Raw genomic sequence first — 21,501 nt, 5'->3', positions numbered from 1 at the left:
CAGTGATTGCTCTGGGCAGGAGTGCCTTTTTTATGACACCTGCCTAAATGTCAGGCTGAACCTGCCTTTGGCCTTCCAAGTCAGGGAAAACCCCAGGGACCACCCCAGGAAAATGGGTGGCAGGAGAGTGTACCTTTATTGGAAATCCCACCTACCTGGATCCAAAGAGATTCTCTGAGGCCTTCACGGAAGAAAGAGTATTTGTGGCCAGGCTGCGCAGGGGACCTGGAGAGCCATGGAATGACCGAGTTGAGACCTGAAGATGACCCTGTCCAACTGCTTACTGACCAACAGGGGGAATAGAGGCCCAGAGAGGGGCAGGGGCTTAGCTACGCTCCTAGGGACTGGAGCTAACCATTAGGCCGCGGAGCTCTTTCTGCTCCAGTTGGTGTGAGGTGGGATGAGATTACATCCGCATGTAAAAAGCTGGCCTCCAAGATTCCTTGGCCGGCAGCCCCTGGGATCTTCTGGAAAGTTACTTGTGGGGGCAGTGACAGCTTCACTCAGCTCTGCTCATTCCCAAATGGGGACACTGAGTTGACCTCCTTGGCACGTTGCTAGAGGACTCTAGGCAGAGCGGAGTGGCAAAATGGTCCCTCAGCAGGGAACTGGGAGGCCTGATCCAAGCCCAGCTCTGTCACCAGTGTGCTCTGTGACCTTGGGCAAGTCACTTCACCTCTTTGCACCTGTTCCTTATCTTTTAATTGGGGATAATCCTATTCCCAGTGCAGAGGGCTGCTTTGAGGACTCCATGAAGCCCTGAGGACTTTGTTGGTGCTAAGACACTCTCCTGACCCCAGGACCAATCCCTGTCACCATCTTGATGGAGAGGCAGGGCCACCTGCCCACTCACCTTCAGAAGCACCGTGCTTCTCGCGGCCAGGGAATGTGGTCTCGCTGAAGGGAGCAGTGGGACTTGCCTCCATGTCTAGGACAGAGGAACTAGTGAGGCTGGACTTCTCCCCTCCCTTCCTCGCCTCCCATCCCCCCAGGAGAGTGATGGTCTAATTCATGGTGTCTGTAGGTGGGTTGGAGAGTAAGTCTAGGGTTTCAAACCCTGCTCGGATGGGCCTTCATCTTTCACAGATATAACCGTTGCCCCACCATAAGGTTAGACAGGCCTAGGTTCAAATCCTGACCCCCACCACCACCACCACCACCACTGACCAGCTGTGGGGACTTGGTAAAATTACTTTATAAATTTTGATTGCAAATTCGGGATAATATTATCTATCTCACAGTGTGGTAAAGATTAAATGAGATAACACGCAGATAGTGCCTAGTCCATTGCTAAGTGCTTAGTAAAGCCCTGGACGACAGACTCTGCCTAAAAAAAAAAAAAGAAGAAAAAAAAAAGGAAAAAAAAGTCAGGAATGTGGGCATGAATCAAAGAACAATTTCAAGGAAGGGATTTGTAGCCAGGCATGGTGGCTTATGCCTGTGATCCCAGCATTTTGGGAGGCTGAGGTGGTGAACCATTTGAGGTCAGGAGTTTGCGACTAGCCTGGCCAACATGGTGAAACCCCAACTCTACTAAAAATATAAAATTAGCCAGGCATGCTGGTGGGTGCCTGTAGTCTCAGCTATTCCAGAGGCTGAGGCAGGAGGATCGCTTGAACCCAGGAGGTGGAGGTTGCAGTGAGCCGAGATCGCGCCACTGCACTCCAGCCTGGGGGACAGAGTGAGACTCCATAAATAAATAAATAAATAAATAAATAAATAAATAAAGGATTCGTGATTTTGACAGAAGCCATGGGCCACCCAAAAAAGCTAAGCTTCGGAGAAAGGAAGGTATAGACCAGCAATTTCCTGAAGCCTGGACGCTCAGCTTGGCTCAGGGGTGGAGCTGGTTCTCCTGGGTTTTGGAGGCCAACGGGACCAAGAAATTGAAAGAACATTTTGATTCTGAAGAGCTCCTCTGTGTTTCCACCCCGTCACACTGGGTTCTGCTTTTGTTTTTGTTTTAAAACCCATCAGTGTCTGTGAACACTTTCTAGGACCTGGAATAAAAAATCCTTATGGGCTGGGTGGCTGGACTAGTGGCCAGGCGGGACCTCTGATGTCTTCCTCCTGCACAGCAAAAGGCAGGAGATCCTCACTGTGCACGTGAGGGTACCTAGAAAGGGGTTAGGACGAGTGCAGCAGTTAGGCTGTCTTTAGAGAGACAGAAAGACACACATCCACGCAGGACACAGAGGGTTAAAACCATCCTGGGAACTAGTGCAAGGTCACCAAAAGGTCAAAACCTGGCTCTTCAAGGAGCCAAGCTTCAGGCACAAAGAAACCACGTGAAGGCTCAAAGGAGGCTGTTGGGAATCCTGAAAGAAACAGATGGTGGGACCCAAACAGATGGGACTGCCTCTTCGCTCTTTGCTTTTTCCCTTGTTTATTAGGTTTCCTGGCAGTTGGTGCCTGGGAGGACTCAGAGGCTGGAGGCAGGGAACAGCACCAGGGTCAGCAGAGCTCACAAGGGGAGAGGTGCCCGTAGGAGGTGGTGCCGCTCCCTGGCAAAGAGAGAGCTGTGTCAGTGGTGGTGTGCTCAGGCCATACCGAACCTCTCTGTCCCTCTTAGGCCTCAGAGAGCCTGGGATGCCTGACTTTGCCTTGGACCTGCCTAAGCCCACAGTGCAGACTCAGAGAGAGGTCCTAGGGCCTCGGACATGAGAACACAGTAACCTCAGGGGCCCAGGCTTCCGAAAGTGCCCAGGGTGGCTCTTCCTTAGGGCCTGAAATTTACCATCTCCTGCTGCCGAGTCTTCTCCAAGCATGGTCTGCGGCCGTCCGAAGCCAGAAGAGGTGCCCCTCCACTGTTGGGCCAGAGCTCGAGAACTGAGCATACGCAGGGCAGCTCCTTCACAGAAGACAAGGGGAAGCGGGTGGTTGGGTACAAATGTGCCAGTCCTTTGCCTCTCCCCCAGGGCTGGCAGGAATGATTCTGGCTTCAATCTTTCAATTATCCAAAGGCAGGAAGGCAAAGTACAAGGTAAGACCATATGCTTTAGAGTCAGAAAGACCCGGGTTTGAGGCCCAGCCCCATCGCTTTCCAGTTGGATGGGTGCAGACCCCACTGAGCCATGGTCTCCTCATCTGGAAAACGGGGATAATATCTAGCTTGCTGGGTAAATACTATTGCTGAGAGAATGTTCAAGAAGCCACAATGTTTTCCAGGAAGTTAAAAGGCCAGTTTTCTCAGGAACACTCTGTTCTTCTCTCTGTTTACTGTCTCAGAGATCCATGTCCCAAGTACTCCTCCCACAGCGCAGGCCCCTGAAATCCCAGGGCATTACTAAGAGGGGGTGGATGGAAAAGAGATGAAGTTACAGCACCCTGGGCTGGGCAGGGTGTTTCATGTCTGTAATGTTAGCACTTCAGGAGGCTGAGATGGGAGGATCACTTGAGCTCAGGGTTTGAGACCAGCCTGGGTAACATAGCGAGACCCTATCTCTATTAAAAAAAAAAAAAAAAAAAGTTAGCTGAATGTGGTAGTGCGTGCCTGTATTCCCAGCTACTTGGAAGGCTGAGGTGGGAGGATCGCTTGAGCCCAAAAGTTGGAGATTGCAGTGAGCTGTGATTGCGCCACTGCAGGCAAGAACAAGACAAAGAAGAAGGGAAGGAAGAAGGGAAGAAGGGAGAAGGAGAAGGAGAAGGAGAAGAAGAAGAAGAAGAAGAAGAAAGAAGAAGAAGAAGAAGAAGAAGAAGAAAGATGTTACAGCACCCTAAAGTATGCTTTAGGGAACCCGACTCTCAGAGAACACTAGTCTGTAAGTTTTTCCTTAAAAATTGGAGTTGTGTTGGGAAACAAGTTTTGAAGAAGTTGCATTCTGTAGCCCATCGCTGAGCCTCTTGATGTATATTAACATACTAAAGGCTCTGAGAAGTTCTGCAGTAAAGAAAGCATTTGAACTTTAGCTAATCCAGTGGTTCTTAAATGTATTTCCTAATCTGGTATTTTCTATTTTTATGCTGGATGGCTATTCATAGGACATAAAATTAGAGTTCTAGTTTCTTGAAACACACTTGGGGAAGTGCTGATCCAGATCTTAGGGGGCTTTGGGACTTTGGTTAAGATATGGGCCAGGTCCCTAACTTCCCAGGCTGTGGCTACAGATGCTAGCAGGCTGGTCAGAGATGGGTGGGAGGGATGGTCATCCTTGCAACAAGAATAAGGCAACAGCCTGATTAAATGGCCACTCCATTGCCTGAAATGACAGCAGTTGAGGAGGGTTGATCATTTTGATACCACAGAGAAGAAAAGGGGGACAGGTGGAATTAGGAAGGGCATATTCTATTTCCAAACACAATTTTTTATGGAGGTCTGCTAATACAAAGCAGGGGAGGGGTGACCATAAAGGACAGAAAAATGTAATTTGAAACAGAAAAAGCACCAATAGTTCATAAACATGAAAAGCATCTCACGATTAAAAAAATGACAAAAGAGAGATTCTCTTCTCACCTATCAGACTGGCAGAGTTTAGAAAGATAAACAATATTCAGTGTTGGAGAGGATGGACATTTGAATAACCTGTGGGACGGTAAGGGGGCAGTTTGGTAACATACATCACAGTTTTGAACGGGCATCCCCTTGACATTGCAGTCCTACTTCTACGAATTAATTAACACTGAGGTGATAACCAGACAGATGCACAAAGATGTTCTTTGCAGTATAATTTACAATAACCAAATGGGGAATAAACGAAAGGTCTAAATAGGTTTTAAAAGGCTGCAATAAATTTTCAGAGGCAGTAGAAAGGAGTAGAGGAAAATGCATAATCCAGAGCCAGGACAATAAATGTAAAGCCTGGCTCCAGCCCATTACGGCTGTGTGACCTCAGGAAAGTAACTTAGCTCCTTCTGCCTCTGTTTTCCATCTATAAAATGGGGATAATAATAGTGTCTACTTTGTGGAGCTGTTTTGAGGATTAAAGGATTGAAAATATATACAAAGTGCTTTGGAACACTAATTGGCTATTCTGAGGATGACATCTACCTGCAGGGGAATATGCTATTAAAATGATATAGATTCATTTCATGGAGTGACACTTTCCATGCCCATATTTTGTAAAATATATAGTACATATTAGGATAATCCAATTCATGTAAAATGATCTGTCTTTTGATTTCTCTACATGTTGATATCCACAGAGAGAAGTCTGGAAGGATGGTCACACCAAGCAGGTGACTAATATACATTCCTGGATGACTGTTGGTCTCAGTTATTTTTTACATTTTATATCTTTCTATAGTTTAGAATTTTCTATAATGAGCACATATTGTCCCATTTGAAGAAACACAATAAAATCATTTTCATTTGGTGGAAAAAAGGACTAGGGTGATTTCACAGCCTCTGCAGAGCAGTGGGATGAGGCCCCAGGGGCTCCCACCCGCTGGCAGCCAAATCATCCACTGGGGGCCTTTCTGCTTCTAGGCCCTGTCTCACACCCCTCCCTGCTGGTCTGTGGTCCTTTGTATCTCAGCCCCCTTCCCCAGTCCACAGGGGCTGCTTGGCCCCCAGGAGGGCCCCCGCCGCTCACCTGCCTTACCAGAGTTGGGGTACTCCACCATGGTGGGCAGGTACCGGCTCTTGCTCACGTCCACAGGCACGAAGGCTGTGTATTTGCTAATGACATTGCAGGCCTTGCTGGTGTGCAAGGCGCTCACCTGGTAGCGGCGGTTGGACCCTGTGGAGGGAGAAACTGGGGTCACTGTTCAGACTCAGAAAGTCTTCCCTCACACAGAAGCGCTGGAAGCGAAAGTGGGGGCTCTACCAGTGGTCCCCATCTTTAGGATTAAATAAGCCTTTAAAATCAAGGACTTGCCAACTTGCTAACTAAAGACATTTTTAAAAAAACCACCATCATTTCACGACATCATTTCATAAAATAAAGGATATTTTAATGTAAAAATGTAAGACATTGTCTCAGAATAAAAGACAGCTACTTCCTTTAAATAACTAGTTTTATTTTTAAAAACACCCAACCCACTATGTTGTCTGTATTTTGTACTTTAATTTTGCAGATGTCTAATGGGAACGTTGCCGTAAAACTTAACAGGTCCCCTGGCTGGTGGGTGGGGACCACTGATCTGACCCATTTAACTGCTGAGGACATTGCAAATCAGAGAAGAGTGGTGAGTTTAAGGTCACATAGCAAGTTAGGAATGGATCTGAGATCAGGATGGTCTGACCCCAAAGCCCAGTCGCTTTCCTTTGAAGAGGTGAGCAGTCTCCGGGACTTGCAGCCTCCGGAAGGCTGTGTGAGGAGCCAAAGAGAGGAAGGGTAGACAAGTGCTTCGTAAACTGTAAGGTGAGGAGCTCATGGGAAGAAAAAAAGTAACATGTACAATACAAAAATACAAGTAAAATATCAACAAAATAATATTATTATAGAAATAAAGCATAAACTCACAACAAAGAAATGATATAACCATTCTCTATTTATATTTCTATTCTCCAAGTATGTTCCATCAAGATCCCACCAGTCCCTTTCTCAGTAAAGTCTGCCCCAATTCCTGGACTAAATTAGTTCCCCCACCGTCCCTGTTATACAATCTCTTGGATCCCTGTCTTTTTTCTTAATAGCACTTAGGACAAATGCACTCAATTAATTATTTGTGTAATGATGTGATTAATGCTGGCTTCCCTGCTAGTTTGTCAAGCACTCATGGGTAAGGAAGGGGTGGAGATTGCTTTTTCACCGGGCTGTTCAACTGCGTTTACACGGCCCAGTGGGAGCCTGGCCCCCAGCCGATCCACAGTAAATAAAGGCATGATGAATGAGTGCGTGGAGCCCCTGGACTGGACTGGGGGACTTGGACGAAGGTGTGGGCTGTCGCCATTGTTCTGTCTCTGGAGCCCTACTGGGGCTGCTGCAGGGGAGCACTGAGAAATGGGGCGCCCATAGGAGAGAGGAATGAGGCGGGGAGAGAAGAGGACGGATCACTGGATGGGGTGGAAGAGCCCAAGGCTGGGGGAGAAGGCAACTTACTCGGAGGCAGGGGGAAGAGGGTGGATCTTGGAGGCAATGGAATGGAGCCCTGGGCTGTGCGTGTGTGGGTGGGTGGGCGGGAGGGGAAGGGCGATTGGCCTGACTGTGGAGGTGGAGGCACCTGGCTAGGCTGCGGTGTGAGGTGGAGTGGGGGAACAGTGAGCCGTGGCGGGGCTGTGGGCAGATGAAGGGGGTTGAAGCCAGAGATGAAGGGGTGATCCTGGAGCAGGAGTAGGGAATGAGCCCAGGCACTGAGCAGAATCGGGAGGCGGCGGAGCCTGGAGGCCGCAGAGGCGACTGGGCGGGGCAGTGGGCGGGGCTGTGAGGAGGGGGCGGGTCCTGGAGGCCGACGGGAGAGAGCAGGGCGGGTCCATGCGGGGCTGGGAGGATCACCGGGGCGGGTGGGGAAGAGGGTGTGGGTGTGGAGGGGGGCGGTCCTCCAGAGGCCGTCCGCTGGAGGGGCGCAGGTCCGCGGCGCTCACCCTGCTCGATCTCGCCCTCGCGCTCCGCCAGCTGCTCGAAGTCGCGGATGATGGCGCGGGCCGCCAGGTGGTGGAAGGTCTCGCTCCATAGGTCGGCATCCCGCTCGCCGCGCCGCTCCGGTCCGGGGGTCCCCAGCTCGAAGCTCACCTCCCACTGCAGGCGTTGGCTGTCGCGCAGGCCTTTCACCAGGGCCTTGCCCAGCACCGGGCCAGGGGTGGCGGGCCTGCTGGGACTGGCTCGCTCCTGGGACTCGGCTGGGGCCTCCCAGTCCGAGGATGTCTCTGTCTCGAAGGCAGAGGGGTGGTGGGACGGCTCTGCGCGCAGAGGGACAAGTGGGCCAAGCGCTGACGTGGGGGACAGACGGCTAACTCCCAGGGAGGCAACGTCCCTCCCCAGGGAGCAGACACTTCTAAGCCAAGTACAACTCCCTCCATCTCCCCAGGGAACAGACAACTCCAACTGCTTTCCTAGGACAGCTGCGGGGGCATGGGCTTGTCCCCAAGGGAGGACACATCCGCCTCCCAGGAAGCTAGTGCCTGAGGGGGCCAGATAGGATGGGGTGGGACAGGGGCACTGAGAATGGAACTGCACCCTCACAGGTCACTCAAGAACCAGGGTGACTGGGAAGCGTGGGATTGCTGAGGTCCTCAGAAAGGGGTGAGCCGCAGCAGACCCCAAGGGGACAGACCCAGGCATCTCCCCTCTGGGCCTGTCATCTGAAGTTGAACCACAGTCAAGGATTCCTCGCTGTCCCCAGTCAGGTCCTGGATCCTGTGGTCACTTACCTAGATCTCCGGGGCTTCGGCTGTCAGAAGTCCGCTCTCTCACGGGGCTCCAGGCCTGGGTCTCCTGGCCCCAGGGCAGGAAGGGCTGGCAGCCTTGGGGCAGCAGAGAGGGCCTTCGGGCCCCTGGGCCACGGAGTTTGGGGCCCTGGTCCAGGTCCTGACCACTGTTCAGCAAGGGCTAGGGAGGGAAGAGGAGAAAGAGAAAGAGGAGGAGGAGAAGGAAGAGGAGGAGGAGGAGACGGCGGAGGAGGAAGAGCTCCTGGTGGCTGGACTCTCCTTCCTCCGGCTCCCCACCCCCACCCCACCAGCTCTTTCCTGGGGCACAGCAGCTCCTCCTGGGCACTGCCCCTCCAGTACTCAGGGATGCATGACCCAGTCTCCATTATCCATGAGAAACATCAACAATGATAATCCGAAACCATGGAGAAACTCCAAACCGTGGAAAGCCACATAGAAAATAATACACCACGGATAATTCTAAACCCACTTTTTTTTTTTTTTTTTTTTTTGCCACGAAGTTTAAACTTTTTTGTGTGTATGGTTAAAATTATCAACCTTTTTTCCTTATGTCTTCCCATATGTCATACTTAAAAGGTCTTTCTCACTCAAAAAATATTCTAGAATTTTTGGGATTTCATTTTTGTTTGTTTGTGTGTTGAAATCTTTGATTTACATGAAATTTATTTTGGAGTAAGGAGAAAGGAATCAGATTTTTCTTGATTTTCTAAATGGTAAGAATCTCACAATTTATTGAATGCAGTTTTTCCATTTGAATCCCTGCAGCTTAATCAGTTTCCTACCTCTATCGCAACAAAGCTTTCATGCACATTTGGTTTTATTTATGGACTTTCTGTTCTGGTTTGTTGATTTAATCTATCTATTCTTGTGCTGGTACAAACAGACATGAAAAGGCAAGGGATAAATGGAGGAATACATTTGTAATAGTCTTGGCAAAGATCATTTTCAAGAAGCTTTTATAAATCACTGGGGGTAAAATACAAACTTAATAGAATAATGTGTTAAAGGCATTTGCAGGCCATTTATAGCAAAAGTTTATAATTTTTTTCCATCTTGCAGATTGGCAAATATTCAAATGTTTGATGGCACCCCTGTGGTCAATGGAAAGACAGGGTCTCTCATGGACTGTCAGTGCTGATGTAAATGGGTACACAGTTGTGGGAGAACAATCTAGCAATGTGCTATCCATTAAAATGCATAAGCCCCTTTGATCTGGCAATTCCTCTTTCAGGAATTCAATCTTCTGGAAATACACAAGAGTGCAAATATCGATGTGCAAGTACTGTATATTTGTTGCAGTATTGTTTGTAAATGTAAAAATCTGGAAACTACCGAAATCAGTCGAGGTTGGCATCAGTCGGCGTTGGCAAATAAGTTCTGGTATATTCCATGCAATGGAATGTCACACAACATTGAAAATAAAGAAGTAGTTTTCTTCATGCCAAAGTGAAAAGATGTCCAAGACGAAACTTATTTTTAAAAAAGTAAGTTGCGATTGTTCTGTATCCTCACTGTGGCGATGATTACGTGACCATATACGTTTGTCAAATCTCATAGAACTGTTCACCAAAAAGGGTAATTAAATTCACTTTTAAATAAATACAGTGCACTGTTATTTATTTAAAAAGTGAATTAAAGAGACATTAGAAAAGTAAGTTGGAGAGCAGTTTGCATATGTGATTATTAAAATACATACATGTACTGTGTATGTATGTGTTTGTGTGTGTAGTATTAATATTTCTAGAAGGAAACACTCAAAACCAAGTGGGTCTGGGAATAGGACAGGGGGCCTTTTATTTGTACTTTATACCTGACTGAATTGTTTGAGGGTTTTTATTGCAAACATTGAGTATGTATTACTTCTGTAATTGAGGGTTTTTATTGCAAACACTGTATTACTTTTGTAATTGAAGAATATGAAATTAATTAGAAATGAATTTCAAGCCTCTGGGACCAATATACATCCCCTGGTAGGGGGAGGGGATGAGGACGAAAAGGCACTTATCAGGTGTAACACTTTTTTAGGCTAACAGTTAGCCATGGGGGGTTTTCCATCCCTATCAAGTATTTATTAGGAGGGGGACTGTGTCTCCCCATTAAATGGGGGCTGCCTTTCTGTCTTTCTAAGCCAGAGGTCCTAGGAATGGTACAAGGATGCGGGAGAAGGAGGGGACTGGTAACTCCCTGGATGACCCCAGCCAGGGCTGCTAAGTCCCAGGGGATCCCTACCCTCCACTCCTTGCCCAATCAAACACTAGGATTTCCCCAGCCATCAACACCACACTGGGTCACAGAGAGCAACTGAAGCTGGTAAGGTTTCCATGGCAACAGATGAGTCTAAGATCCAGCCCTACATCCATCTAGAGGGCGCATGGAGTGTGTGTGTGTGTGTGTGTGTGCACATGTAAGTGTGTTGTATGTGCATGCATAAAGGAGAATTGGGTTGGGGAAGAAGCCAGGCAGGAGGGAGTGAGAGATGGGCAGAGATGGGTCTGAAGAGCTAGGGAGCGTGCAGGAAAGAAGTAAAGGGGAACCAGCCTGTTCAGAGCTCTCACCAAATAAAGCTGCCAGCAGAGGATGCCTGCTGTGTGCCAGGTGCTGGACCGGGCACTGCATCTTTTATCAGCCAATGCCTGGAAGAGTCCTCTACTTAGAGTTGGCTCTCAATAAATGTCTTTTGATGGATGGCAGCTCAGTCATGTGCCTAAGCTATTCTCCCCATTTTGTAGATGAGGCATCTGGGGCTCAGAGAGTTGAGTGACATGTTTGAGGAGCAGAGTCAGACAGACTGCAGGGCCAGTTGCCTTCTGATTGCATCAAGTGGTCCCTCAATAAACACAGAGAAGGGCCTTCAGGGATAAGATGGCCATGTCCCTACCCTTAGAGTGTGGGCTTATGTGTAAGTGGAGGTAGGGAGGGATGGGGATGGTGGTTGGAAGTGGGAGGGGGCATATAGGGAGAGTGAAAAGGCTGCTTTTATGGAACCACAGCCTTACAAGGACAAATCTACATAAAGCCCATTCTTTTGTTTGTTTGTTTTTTGTTTTGTTTGAGATGGGATCTCTCTCTGTCTCCCAGGCTGGAGTGCAATGGCATCATCCCAGCTCACTGCAACCTCTGCCTCCTGGGCTCAAGTGATCCTCCTCCCTCAGCCTCCCGAGTAGCTGGAATTACAGGCGTGTGCCACCATGCCTGGCTAATATTTGTATTTTTTGTAGAGATAGGACTTTGCCATGTTGCCCAGGCTGGTCTGAAACTCCTGGGCTTAAGCGATCTGCCTGCCTTGGCCTACTAAAATGCTGAGGTTACAGGCATGAGGCACTGCGCCCGGCCAAGCCCATTCTTAATAAATGGATTAAACCACAATTTGGTTTAGGACAGTGGTGCTCAACCAGGTAATTTAGCTCCCCAGGAAACTAAAGTGTCTGCAGACATTTTTGGATGTCATGATTGGGGATAGTGTTGTTCCTGGCCTCTAATGAGCAGAGGCCAAGGGATGCTGCCAAACATTCTACAGTGCACAGAATTGCCCCCAGAATTGCCACAGAATTGCCGCACCTGTAATCCCAGAACTTTGGGAGGCCGAGGCAGGTGGATCACCTGAAGCCAGGAGTTCGAGACCAGCCTGGCCAACATGGTGAAACCCCGTCTCTACTAAAAATACAAAAATTAGCTGGGCACAGCAGTATGTGCCTGTAATCTCAGTTACTCAGGAGGCTGAGGCAGGAGAATCGCTTGAACCCTGGAGGCAGGTGTTGCAGTGAGCCGAGATTGCGCCATTGCACTCCAGCCTGGGCAACAAGAGCGAAACTCCATTTCAAAAAAGAAAAAAAATTTGCCAGGTGTGGTGGCACATGCCTGTAATCCCAGCTACTTGGGAGGCTGAGGCATGAGAATTGCTTGAATCCAGGAGGTGGAGGTTGCAATGAGCAGAGATGGCACTACTGCACTCCAGCCTGGGCAACAGAGCGCGACTCTGTCTCAACAAACAAACAATCAAACAAATAAACAAAAAATCCTCTCTGCCCTGGGTAAATGTATATGCCCTGGAATTTGTAGGAGGTGCAGTCTAATAGAGGGGGAATAAAAGGCTTTGAAGGCAGAGGGTCCCTCAAAGGTCAGACAGGTTGTAATCCTCTGACTGACTGTGTGACCCTGGATAGGTGCCCTGCCTCTCTGGTTCTCTTTTTTTTTTTTTTTTGAGACGGAGTCTCGCTCTGTCACCCAGGCTGGAGTGCAGTGGCGGGATCTCAGCTCACTGCAAGCTCCGCCTCCTGGGTTTACGCCATTCTCCTGCCTCAGCCTCCCGAGTAGCTGGGACTACAGGCGCCCGCCACCTCGCCCGGCTAAGTTTTTGTATTTTTAGTAGAGACGGGGTTTCACTGTGTTAGCCAGGATGGTCTCGATCTCCTGACCTCGTGATCCGCCCATCTCGGCCTCCCAAAGTGCTGGGATTACAGGCTTGAGCCACCGCGCCCGGCCGCCTCTCTGGTTCTCAATATCCACATCTGTACTGAGCCAAGGTGGGCCCCTAAACTCTCTCTTTCCCTAGGGGTGCTATAAAATCAAGTGAAAGACAACATGCAAATGTTCCTTGCCAACTGGGCAGTGTGTGTTCAGGGAATGAGTGAGCTTATTCACTGGTGGGTGTCTTGATTTGGAGTGTGTACTCGGAGATAAGGCAGATGAAGGCCTAGGAAAGGAAAGAGGGAGGGACTCACTTGACAGTGTAAGTTATGGATGGCCCCGCCACATGGTTGAAGCAGGGGACACAGCTCTCCCCTGCCTGTCGCCTTCCCCAGCTCCTCCCTAACCTGTCCTGCTTGGGTACCTGCAAATCAATCTGCCACCACTGGACATCCAGGCTGGTCTGGTTGGTGAGGTCCTGCAGCCTGGCTTTCCGCAGTGGGTATCTCTTGGCAGCTGGCATGGGGTCACTCGCCGTGGTAGCCCTTGGGTAGGGCTTGTGATTGGTGATCTGGTTGGTGCTATATGCCCTCCGTCGCTGGGAGACGTTCGGATCTGGACAGGGATGGTGATGGGGAACCATCAGAGTGGGACAGCAGGGAAAGAGTGGGGCTTGAGTCCCCCTTTCCTATTTGGAAGCATCTCACGTTCTCCACCTCTTGCCTACTGAAATATGTGCAGGTGCCTCCCCTGGCATCCAGAGCCTCTCCGAATCTGGCCCTAGTCTAGCTTCCCAGCTGCTCTCCCTGCTGCTTCTTTTAAAAGAAAAGAAGTGGCTGGGTGTGGTGGCTCACACCTGTAATCCCAGCTCTGTGGGAAGCCGAGGTGGGCAGATCATCTGAGGTCAGGAGTTCCAGACCAGCCTGGGCAACATGGCAAAAGCCTGTCTCTACAAAAAATACAAAAATGAGCCAGGTGTGATGGTGTGCGCCTGTAGTCCCAGCTATTCGGGAGGCTGAGGCATGAGAACTGCTTGAATCCAGAAGGTGGAGGTTGTAGTGAACCGAGATCATGCCACTGCACTCCAGCCTGGGTGACGGAGTGAGACTCTGCCTCAGGAAAAAAAAAAAAAAAAAAAAAGGTACAAAGTGGGTCAACCACACTAGATCAGAAGCCACTTGTGTGTGTGCTTTCTAAGTGTCACAGTCTCCACATTGCTGCTCAGGCAGTTTCTGCCTGGAACGTCCTCTCCCTTCCCACCTCTAAGAAGCAGTCCACTTGTGAAGTCTTTGTTGATATCATCTAGCAGACGTACTCATTTCTCCTGGGATTCCTATAGCTTGTTAAATTTTCTAGGGGTCCCTGGCACCCTGTCACTCTGCTTTCTTTCAGAGATAGTGCCAGATGTATCTCTCACTACATGGAAAGCTCCAGAAGGGCAGGGGACATGTCTGAGTCGTCTTTGCTTCCCATGTTGCTCTCAGCCCCTAACCTTAGTAGGGAATCAATAAGTACCCTTTGAATGGAAACTAACACCATAACGAGGCTTTGGAGTCAGATAGATCCAGACTCTTTGTCTGTACTCTACCTATTGCTCTATGAGCTTAGCCAAGTTGCTCAAATTCTCCAAGTCTCAATTTCCTCATCTGTAAACTGGGTATAACAGTACCGACCTCTGCAGCTGCTAACTATTCAATGAGGTGGCTTTTACCAAGTACTTAGCACATAGTAAACGCTCAACGTAAGGTAGCAATCATTAGAACCGCAGACCGACCGTGCTTGGTGGTGGAGTTTCTGCTGACTAGCCGGGCATCTTTGGCCTGCCCTAGGAGGAAGGGTGCTCCCGAGTTCTTGGCACAGTCTCCACCTTCCTGTCCGGGTCCGTCGTCCTGAGAGTGGTAGAAGACGGAGCTGCTAGACTCCTGAGAGTGCAGCATGCTGTACCGACGCCTCTTGTCCTGGAGGGAGGAACAGAAAAGAGGGCTAGGAGTGAGGCTAGGTGTCAGGAAGGACTTCCGCAGGGAGCAAGGGCAGCGGTGGTGGGGTTTTCATTTCTGAAGAAACAGCTCAATAGGAAAGCTTTGTGTTTGTTTAGGGAATTGAGACAAACTTCTGTTCAAGAGATGGTGAATGGAATTATCTTTCAAAACACTTAGGTTGTTTATGTTTTTAATCATTGACTTCATTAAATTTTTTAAATGTAATTCTAAATGCCACTCCTGTCTCCAAATAGGTTACCAAAATTAACAAAATAAACCATCTGTTCCTTCCATTCCATTCTCCCTGATATAAACATACAGTTCACCCTTGATCAACACAAGTTTTAACTGCGTGGGTCCATTTATATGTGGATTTTTTTCAATAAAAGTTACACTGAGCATCGGCTTCTCTTGCCTCTCCTTCCACCTCCTCCACTTCTTCCCTTCTGTCACCTCTGAGACAGCAAGACCAACCCTCCACCTCCGCCACTCAACGTCAAGACGATGATGATGAAGCCCTTCATGACGATCTACTTCCGCTTAATGAATAGTAAATGTATTTTCTCTTCCTTTTGATATTCTCAAAGACATTTTATTTTCTCTAGCATACTTTTTTTGTAAGAACACAGAATATAATACATATAACCCACAAAATATGTGTTAATTGACTGTTTATGTTATCAGTAAAGCCTCCAGTCAACAGTAGGCTATTAGCAGTTAAGTTTTTAGAGAGTCAAATGTTATATGTGAAATTTTGACTGCATGGGGGGTCGGTATCCCTAACCTCCACATTGTTCAAGGGTCACCTCTATGTATAAATAACACATCAGCTTTTGGGGGTCATTTTTTGTATTATAAAAACTTTGCCATACTGCTCACACTTATCAGTATCTTGAATTTTGCACTTAAAACATTTTGGAAATTTTGCATTTCAACTATGATTTTGTTTGTTTGTTTAGAGATAGGGTCTCCACACCGCACGTAGGCTGGAGTACAGTGACACAGTCAGCTCACTGCAGCCTCCAACTCTTGGGCTCGAGCAATCCTCCCGCCTCAACTTCCAGAGTAGTTGGGACTACAAGCATATGTCACTACGTCTGGCTAATTTTTTAATTTTTATATTTTGTAGAGAAGTGGTCTCACGAGGTTGCCCAGGCTGGTCTTGAACTCCTGACCTCAAGCCAGACTCCTTCCTTGGTAATCCCAGCTCCCAAAGTGCTCGGATTACAGGTGTGAGCCATTGTGCCTGGCCTCAACCATTCTTTTTAGCATTTGACTGCACAATATTTTACCATGCCTTATTGTTAAGCATTCAGTTTGTGGCCATTTATTTTTGTCACCATAAAAAATATTACAATAAATCCTTGGAAATAAATCTATTACATCACTTTTATTTTTATGGGATAGACTCCTAGGAGTAGGATTTCTGTGTTGAAAGGTTTATATATCTCTAATTTTTTTTTTTCCTGGAGACAGTGTCTCGCCATATCCCCCAGGCTGGAGTGCAGTGGCGCAATCTTGGCTCACGGCAACCTCCGCCTCCTGGGTTCAAGTGATTCTCATGCCTCAGCCTCCCGAGTAGCTGGGGTTACAGGTGCCTGATGCCGCACCCGGCTAATTTTTGTATTTTTAGTAGAGACAGGGTTTCACCATATTGGCCAGGCTGGTTTCGAACTCCTGACCTCAGGTAATTCACCTGCCTTGGCTTCCCAAAGTGCTGGAATTACAGGCATGAGCCACCATGCCTGGCCTATCTCTAATTTTATTAGTTATTTCTAGGTTGCTTTCCAGGAGGGCTGTGGAGTTATATTTACACCAACAATATGTGAAGGTCCTCTTTATCCCTACCAGTAGCAGGGCAAACGTTGCCAATAGGAGAAAGGATTTGATGACTGCGTCCAGGCCCTTCTTGTGGGAGGGTCTGTTGATGAACTGGTGTCTTCTAGACCTCCCAGGAAGGTCTGGACTGTGCAAGGACTTGGTCAGCATTTTGTTTAGCATTTTCTCCCTGTGGCTGAACACTCCATTCTCCACAACACATTAACCATTACCCTGATCACAATTCTGAACACATTTCATAACATTTAAAAATCTGGAGCTTTTCACATAAAGTTCCAATTTCTCCTGAAAAATTAGACACACATTTAACATAGGACTCACATTTCTGCATGACGACACTTTGTTAGGGCTGCATAGGGGCTGCCCAGTTTAGACAGGGTGTGTGTCATCCACTTTGCCATATTCCTCACCACTCCTTATTGCCTTTCCAACTGTGAGTTCAGTGGTAGCTGCTATCCATCACAGCATTGGCCCCTTTTATTTTTACACCAAGTCCATTTCATTCATTCCATACCTGCCCAATTTCTCTAGGCATTGAGTTTGTGACTTCTTTTTTGAAAAACAAAACAAGATGAGAAATCCTTTGGAGAGAGTGGACAGACTCATGGAAGAGGAAAGATAGGTGAGGAAACAGCTTCTTTGGCAATCTCTCACATTTTAGCAAGAATTTCACCTCCCTTTCAGAAGTTCTTGGCTTTCCCACTTCTGCCACCACAGACAAGGGAATCATCCATGTAAAGAAATAAAACACAAACTTATCTAAGGAGATATGAGCTTACTAGAGTGTGTGGAGAACGAAATCTGAGTGCATTTGTTCTTGAACTGAAGTGTGCACCATATCACTTAGGGGAGATGATGTAAAATGCAATTTTCTGGGCTTTATCCTAGGGGATTCTTATTCAACAGACTTGGATGGAAGTTAGGGCGCTGCATTTTGTTTTGTTTTGTTTTAGGATGGAGTCTCGCTCTGTCGCCCAGGCTGGAGTGCAATGGCACGATCTTGGCTCACTGCAAACTCTGCCTCCTGAGTTCAAGTGATTCTCATGCCTTAGCCTCTTGAGTAGCTGGGATTACAGGTGCCTGCCACCATGCGTGGCTAATTTTGTTATATTTTTAGCAGAGAACGGGATTTCACCCTGTTGGCCAGGCTGGTCTCAAGTTCCTGACCTCAAGTGACCTTCCTGCCTCAGCCTCCCAAAGCTCTGCATTTTAAACAAGTTCTTTAAGTGGTTCTACTGCAGGGGCTTTTAAGAACCACATTTTTGAGATGGTGGCATCTACCTTAGCCATGCCACTGTGATTAATGCCTGTGGCCTGGCAACTGTAAACCCACAACTGGGAAAACTGTAAACCCACAACTGTAAACCCAATTCCAATTAGTTTCTAGCTGTCACAAATAGTCTTTCCAGCTAAGGATGATTTGTAGGCATGGGTTCTGGGCCCCCATGAACCCCTGGAGTTTCTAGGATACTTACAGATCTGGGATTGGAGATGTGCATGGAAGCATCACATACAATGCCATACCCCACCAGCCGTTCTCCAGGGAAGAGGGAGCTGGCGTTGATGGGTGAGACCAGGACCTCAGTGGTCTCAGGGAAGATCCACTCCACAGTCACATCACTCAGGACTGGGGCCATGGCCTTCTTCAAGGATTTGACCATCTGTAGGGCAGGGTCAGAATGCAGATTGGGGGATGTGTGAGAAGAGATGTGTACAGAAGATCATGTAAGTATGAGCTTAGTGGGGAGTGGGAGCAGGGAAGAGGGCACAGCAGGCCTTGGGGTGACTTGCCCAGCAGTGAGCACACCTCTGAGCATCTTAGATTCCTAGAATGTCAGAGTTGGAGAGCATCTTTGCTGTCATCTTTTCTAAGCTTAGCATTTTTATTTTATTTTATTTTATTTTATTTTATTTTATTTTATTTTATTTTGAAACAGAGTCTGACTCTGTCGCCCAGGCTGGAATGCAGTGGCATGATTTGGCTCACTGCAACCTCCACCTCTTGGGTTCAAGTGATTCTCCTGCCTCAGCCTCCTGAGTAGCTGGGATTACAGGCACCCGCCACCACGCCTGGCTAATTTTTGTATTTTTAGTAGAGATGGGGTTTCATCAAATTGGCCAGGCTGGTCTCAAACTCCTGGCCTCAAGTGATCCACTTGCCTATGCCTCCCAAAGTACTGGGATTACAGGTGTGAGCCACTGCACACCTGGCCAGTTTAGCATTTTATAAATGAGAAAATCTGAGGCTCAAAGTAGGGCTGTGAGTAGCCCAAGGGCACACAGGTTTGTGTCAAACCATGGACTGGATAATGATCTTGAGCAAGTTCATTTACCTCTCTGGCCCTCAGTTTTCCCTTCTGTTAAAGTAGGAGGGTGTAGTTGAAGGATTATTTGCAATATTGAATTTGAAGTGTCTGCCATGTGGTAGGTGTTCAGTAAATGACGGCTGTGGTCATCACCTAGACTGATTTCCTTGGATGTTCTGTACTGCAAACCTGGAGAAAATGACTTGGGGGTTGTGGCAAGTATAGAGGTGAGCTTTCAAATATCCCTTCAAGAAAGACCATGCCTTCTTGCTGGAAGAAGTGCAGTTAGGTGACAGCTTCCAGATACAGCACCCCAGCTTTTGAGCCAAGACCATATCTCTCCCTGGAAGCCCCAAGTCAATGATTTAATATGGCAGGGATAGTACAGCCTGGTCATTTCAGCACATCACAGACTTTGATGGGCAACCTTTGCTCCAGAGCTCCCTGCTGGACGGCTGAGACCTTGCCAGGGCATCACAGTCTGAGGCTTTCTTGCCCAGTTCTGCTTCCACTTTCCTTTCACAGCTGTTGGATCGGACTCTTGGACTGAAGAGTTTTTCTTCCAGTTTCCTTCTCTTCCACCTTTCATAGACACTATCCCCAATAAATGTCTTCACTCTTAATCTCAGCCCTGTCTTTGTTTACTGGACTGATAAGGGGATTTTCTAAGGGTTAGTTTATTTGTGTCAAATGTGCAGGACATGGAAAGAAGACTATAGCCTCCTTTATTTCTGGGTTCTTTAGATTCTTCTGAGCCACCATTTGTCATCATCAGGAATGTGTCCAGATATGGACCTCAAACACAGCTCTAACCCATATAGGTAGCTTTTTCAGGAGCCTCATCCTGTCCAGCAGTGGATGGAGTGTGTGTTCAGTGGCTGGAGACCAGAGGATCTAGCGTCCCGGCATTGCTTCAAGAGTTGCCTGCTCTGTGACTTGCAAGTCTCTGGTTCTCACTGGGGTGCAGTGTGGCCTAGTGAAGAGCTCAGCTTTGGGGTGACATTCCAGCTCCACCACTGAGTTGCCATGTGACTGGTCTGGGCCTCTGAGGTTCCAGCACCAGAAGGGACTGCGTGGGTTCTGCTGCCTACCTTGGGTTGCAGCCGCTCTCCCTCCATCAGGAACTCAGCACTGCCCTTGGACACAGATGCCAGCCCTTTCACCAGTCTGTGGCAGACGTTGGGTCCAATTCCAAAGCTATAGCACCTGGGGGAAGGGGAGAAGAGAGGCTGCTATGTCCTATCCTCTCTACATCTTTGCCTCCTGATGTGGAAAGGGACAGAGCATGGCCCAGCAGGATCTCGGAGCTGGCCCTATCTTCAGGCAGAGGGAGAGGGAGAAAGAAGAGGGGCCATCAGGAAGTACCCACATACACATCCATCAATTCACCCACAGACAGTCCATCAATTCCCACCCAGCACAGAGCAGGAGCAGCCTCTCCCTTGGCTGTGGGATCTCTCCCTAGGCTGCTTTTATGAGTTGTGTGCAGAGGCATGGGTAGCTCACCCATTCTGAACTTGAGAGGGAAAAGGATGAACTTTGAAATCAGCCCACACTATCTTGGAAGCAAAGCCCTGTGGGAATTGTGGGTCCTGTCCTCTCCCTGTGGCATTTTCCACATTGCCCTTCGGCTGTGGTGCCCCAGCCCCAGCAGCTTGGAGTCACCGAACCTAGACCCTCAGCCAAGGCCCACCTGGTGGAGAAGGCGTGATTTCGCAGCAGCTCCAGTACCTTCCCCGTGTTGTTGACAGCGCCATCTGTGATCAGGAAGAGGAGTCGCGGGTGGCCTCGGTGCACTGGCTGCCTGATGATCCACTTGAGAGGGGAAAGGATGTTGGTCCCACCCATGTCGGCCCTCATTCTCTGGATGTCATCACAGGCCATGGCCAAGCTCTCCTGCAGAGAAGCAGGCAGTCCCCAGGGTCACCGTATGGCACAGAGACTCTAGACCACCTAAGGAAGAGGCCTTTGTTTCCCTAGATCTTCTTTTAGGCTCACCAGAGTTGACCAATGCTCCCACTTTCATCCGTGCCCACACTCACAGGAAGAATGGGTGACCACTCATTTGGTGTCATTCTGCTCAACAGCACCCCCTACCAATACCTGAAACACCAACCAGTTGTCCTTTCTGGGTTCTCCTTTAAAAATAGAAGCACTCCTGGAAGAGGTAGCACATTAAACCCCTGATTCCTTGGCATACATGAGGTTTCTTTTTCTGATGAGGGAGGCGGGTTGTGTGATGGAAAGAACACTGGACTAGGAATCTTAAGATCTGAGTCCAGAGACTGACTCTGGCACCAGCCCCCATGACATTTTGAGAAAATCATTTCTCTAATCCAGGCTTCAAATTTCCTTGCTCTGGACCAACTGTGTGGGTCCCAACTGGCCAAGGATGGATGTTATTTGCAGCAAGAGTAGATTCCCACTGGATACAGTGACCTCCTCCTCCTGGCTCAGGGGAATGCTGTTTCAACATCCACTCTTGGACGGGCCTTAGAAGTAACAGCATGTTTGGGAAGCCAAGGCGGGTGGATCACTTGAGGTCAGGAATTCGAGACCAGCCTAGCCAAAATGGTGAAACCCCATCTCTATTAAAAATACAAAAATTAGCTAGGTGTGGGGGTGCATGCCTGTAATCCTAGCTACTTGGGAGGCTGAGGCAGGAGAATCGCTTGAACCTGAGAGGCAGAGGTTGCAGTGA

General features: G+C 48.3%; 1 protein-coding gene across 5 annotated transcripts in view; it reads right to left on the bottom strand.

The window, feature by feature from the left end:
• The window catches only part of VWA5B1 (von Willebrand factor A domain containing 5B1), a 68,288-nt gene that overhangs the window by 8,462 nt on the left and 38,325 nt on the right, over positions 1-21,501 (bottom strand). For 3 of the 5 annotated variants that reach the window (XM_021936874.2, XM_009200921.4, XM_021936879.2), the window contains 11 exons: positions 20,494-20,696; positions 19,892-20,006; positions 17,970-18,155; positions 14,451-14,634; positions 13,101-13,291; positions 8,252-8,429; positions 7,466-7,780; positions 5,532-5,678; positions 2,738-2,851; positions 854-928; positions 156-225 (listed from right to left, as the gene is read on the bottom strand). In XM_021936874.2, the coding sequence (XP_021792566.1) occupies positions 156-225; positions 854-928; positions 2,738-2,851; positions 5,532-5,678; positions 7,466-7,780; positions 8,252-8,429; positions 13,101-13,291; positions 14,451-14,634; positions 17,970-18,155; positions 19,892-20,006; positions 20,494-20,696 (1,778 nt within the window). The remainder of the gene's footprint in view (positions 1-155; positions 226-853; positions 929-2,737; positions 2,852-5,531; positions 5,679-7,465; positions 7,781-8,251; positions 8,430-13,100; positions 13,292-14,450; positions 14,635-17,969; positions 18,156-19,891; positions 20,007-20,493; positions 20,697-21,501) is intronic. The other 2 variants (XM_003891255.5, XM_009200925.4) reach the window with 1 other exon arrangement.

This window comes from Papio anubis, chromosome 1 (assembly GCF_008728515.1).
Source record: "Papio anubis isolate 15944 chromosome 1, Panubis1.0, whole genome shotgun sequence".
Lineage (NCBI taxonomy): Eukaryota > Metazoa > Chordata > Mammalia > Primates > Cercopithecidae > Papio > Papio anubis.
This window is presented reverse-complemented; position numbering and strand designations above follow the sequence as displayed.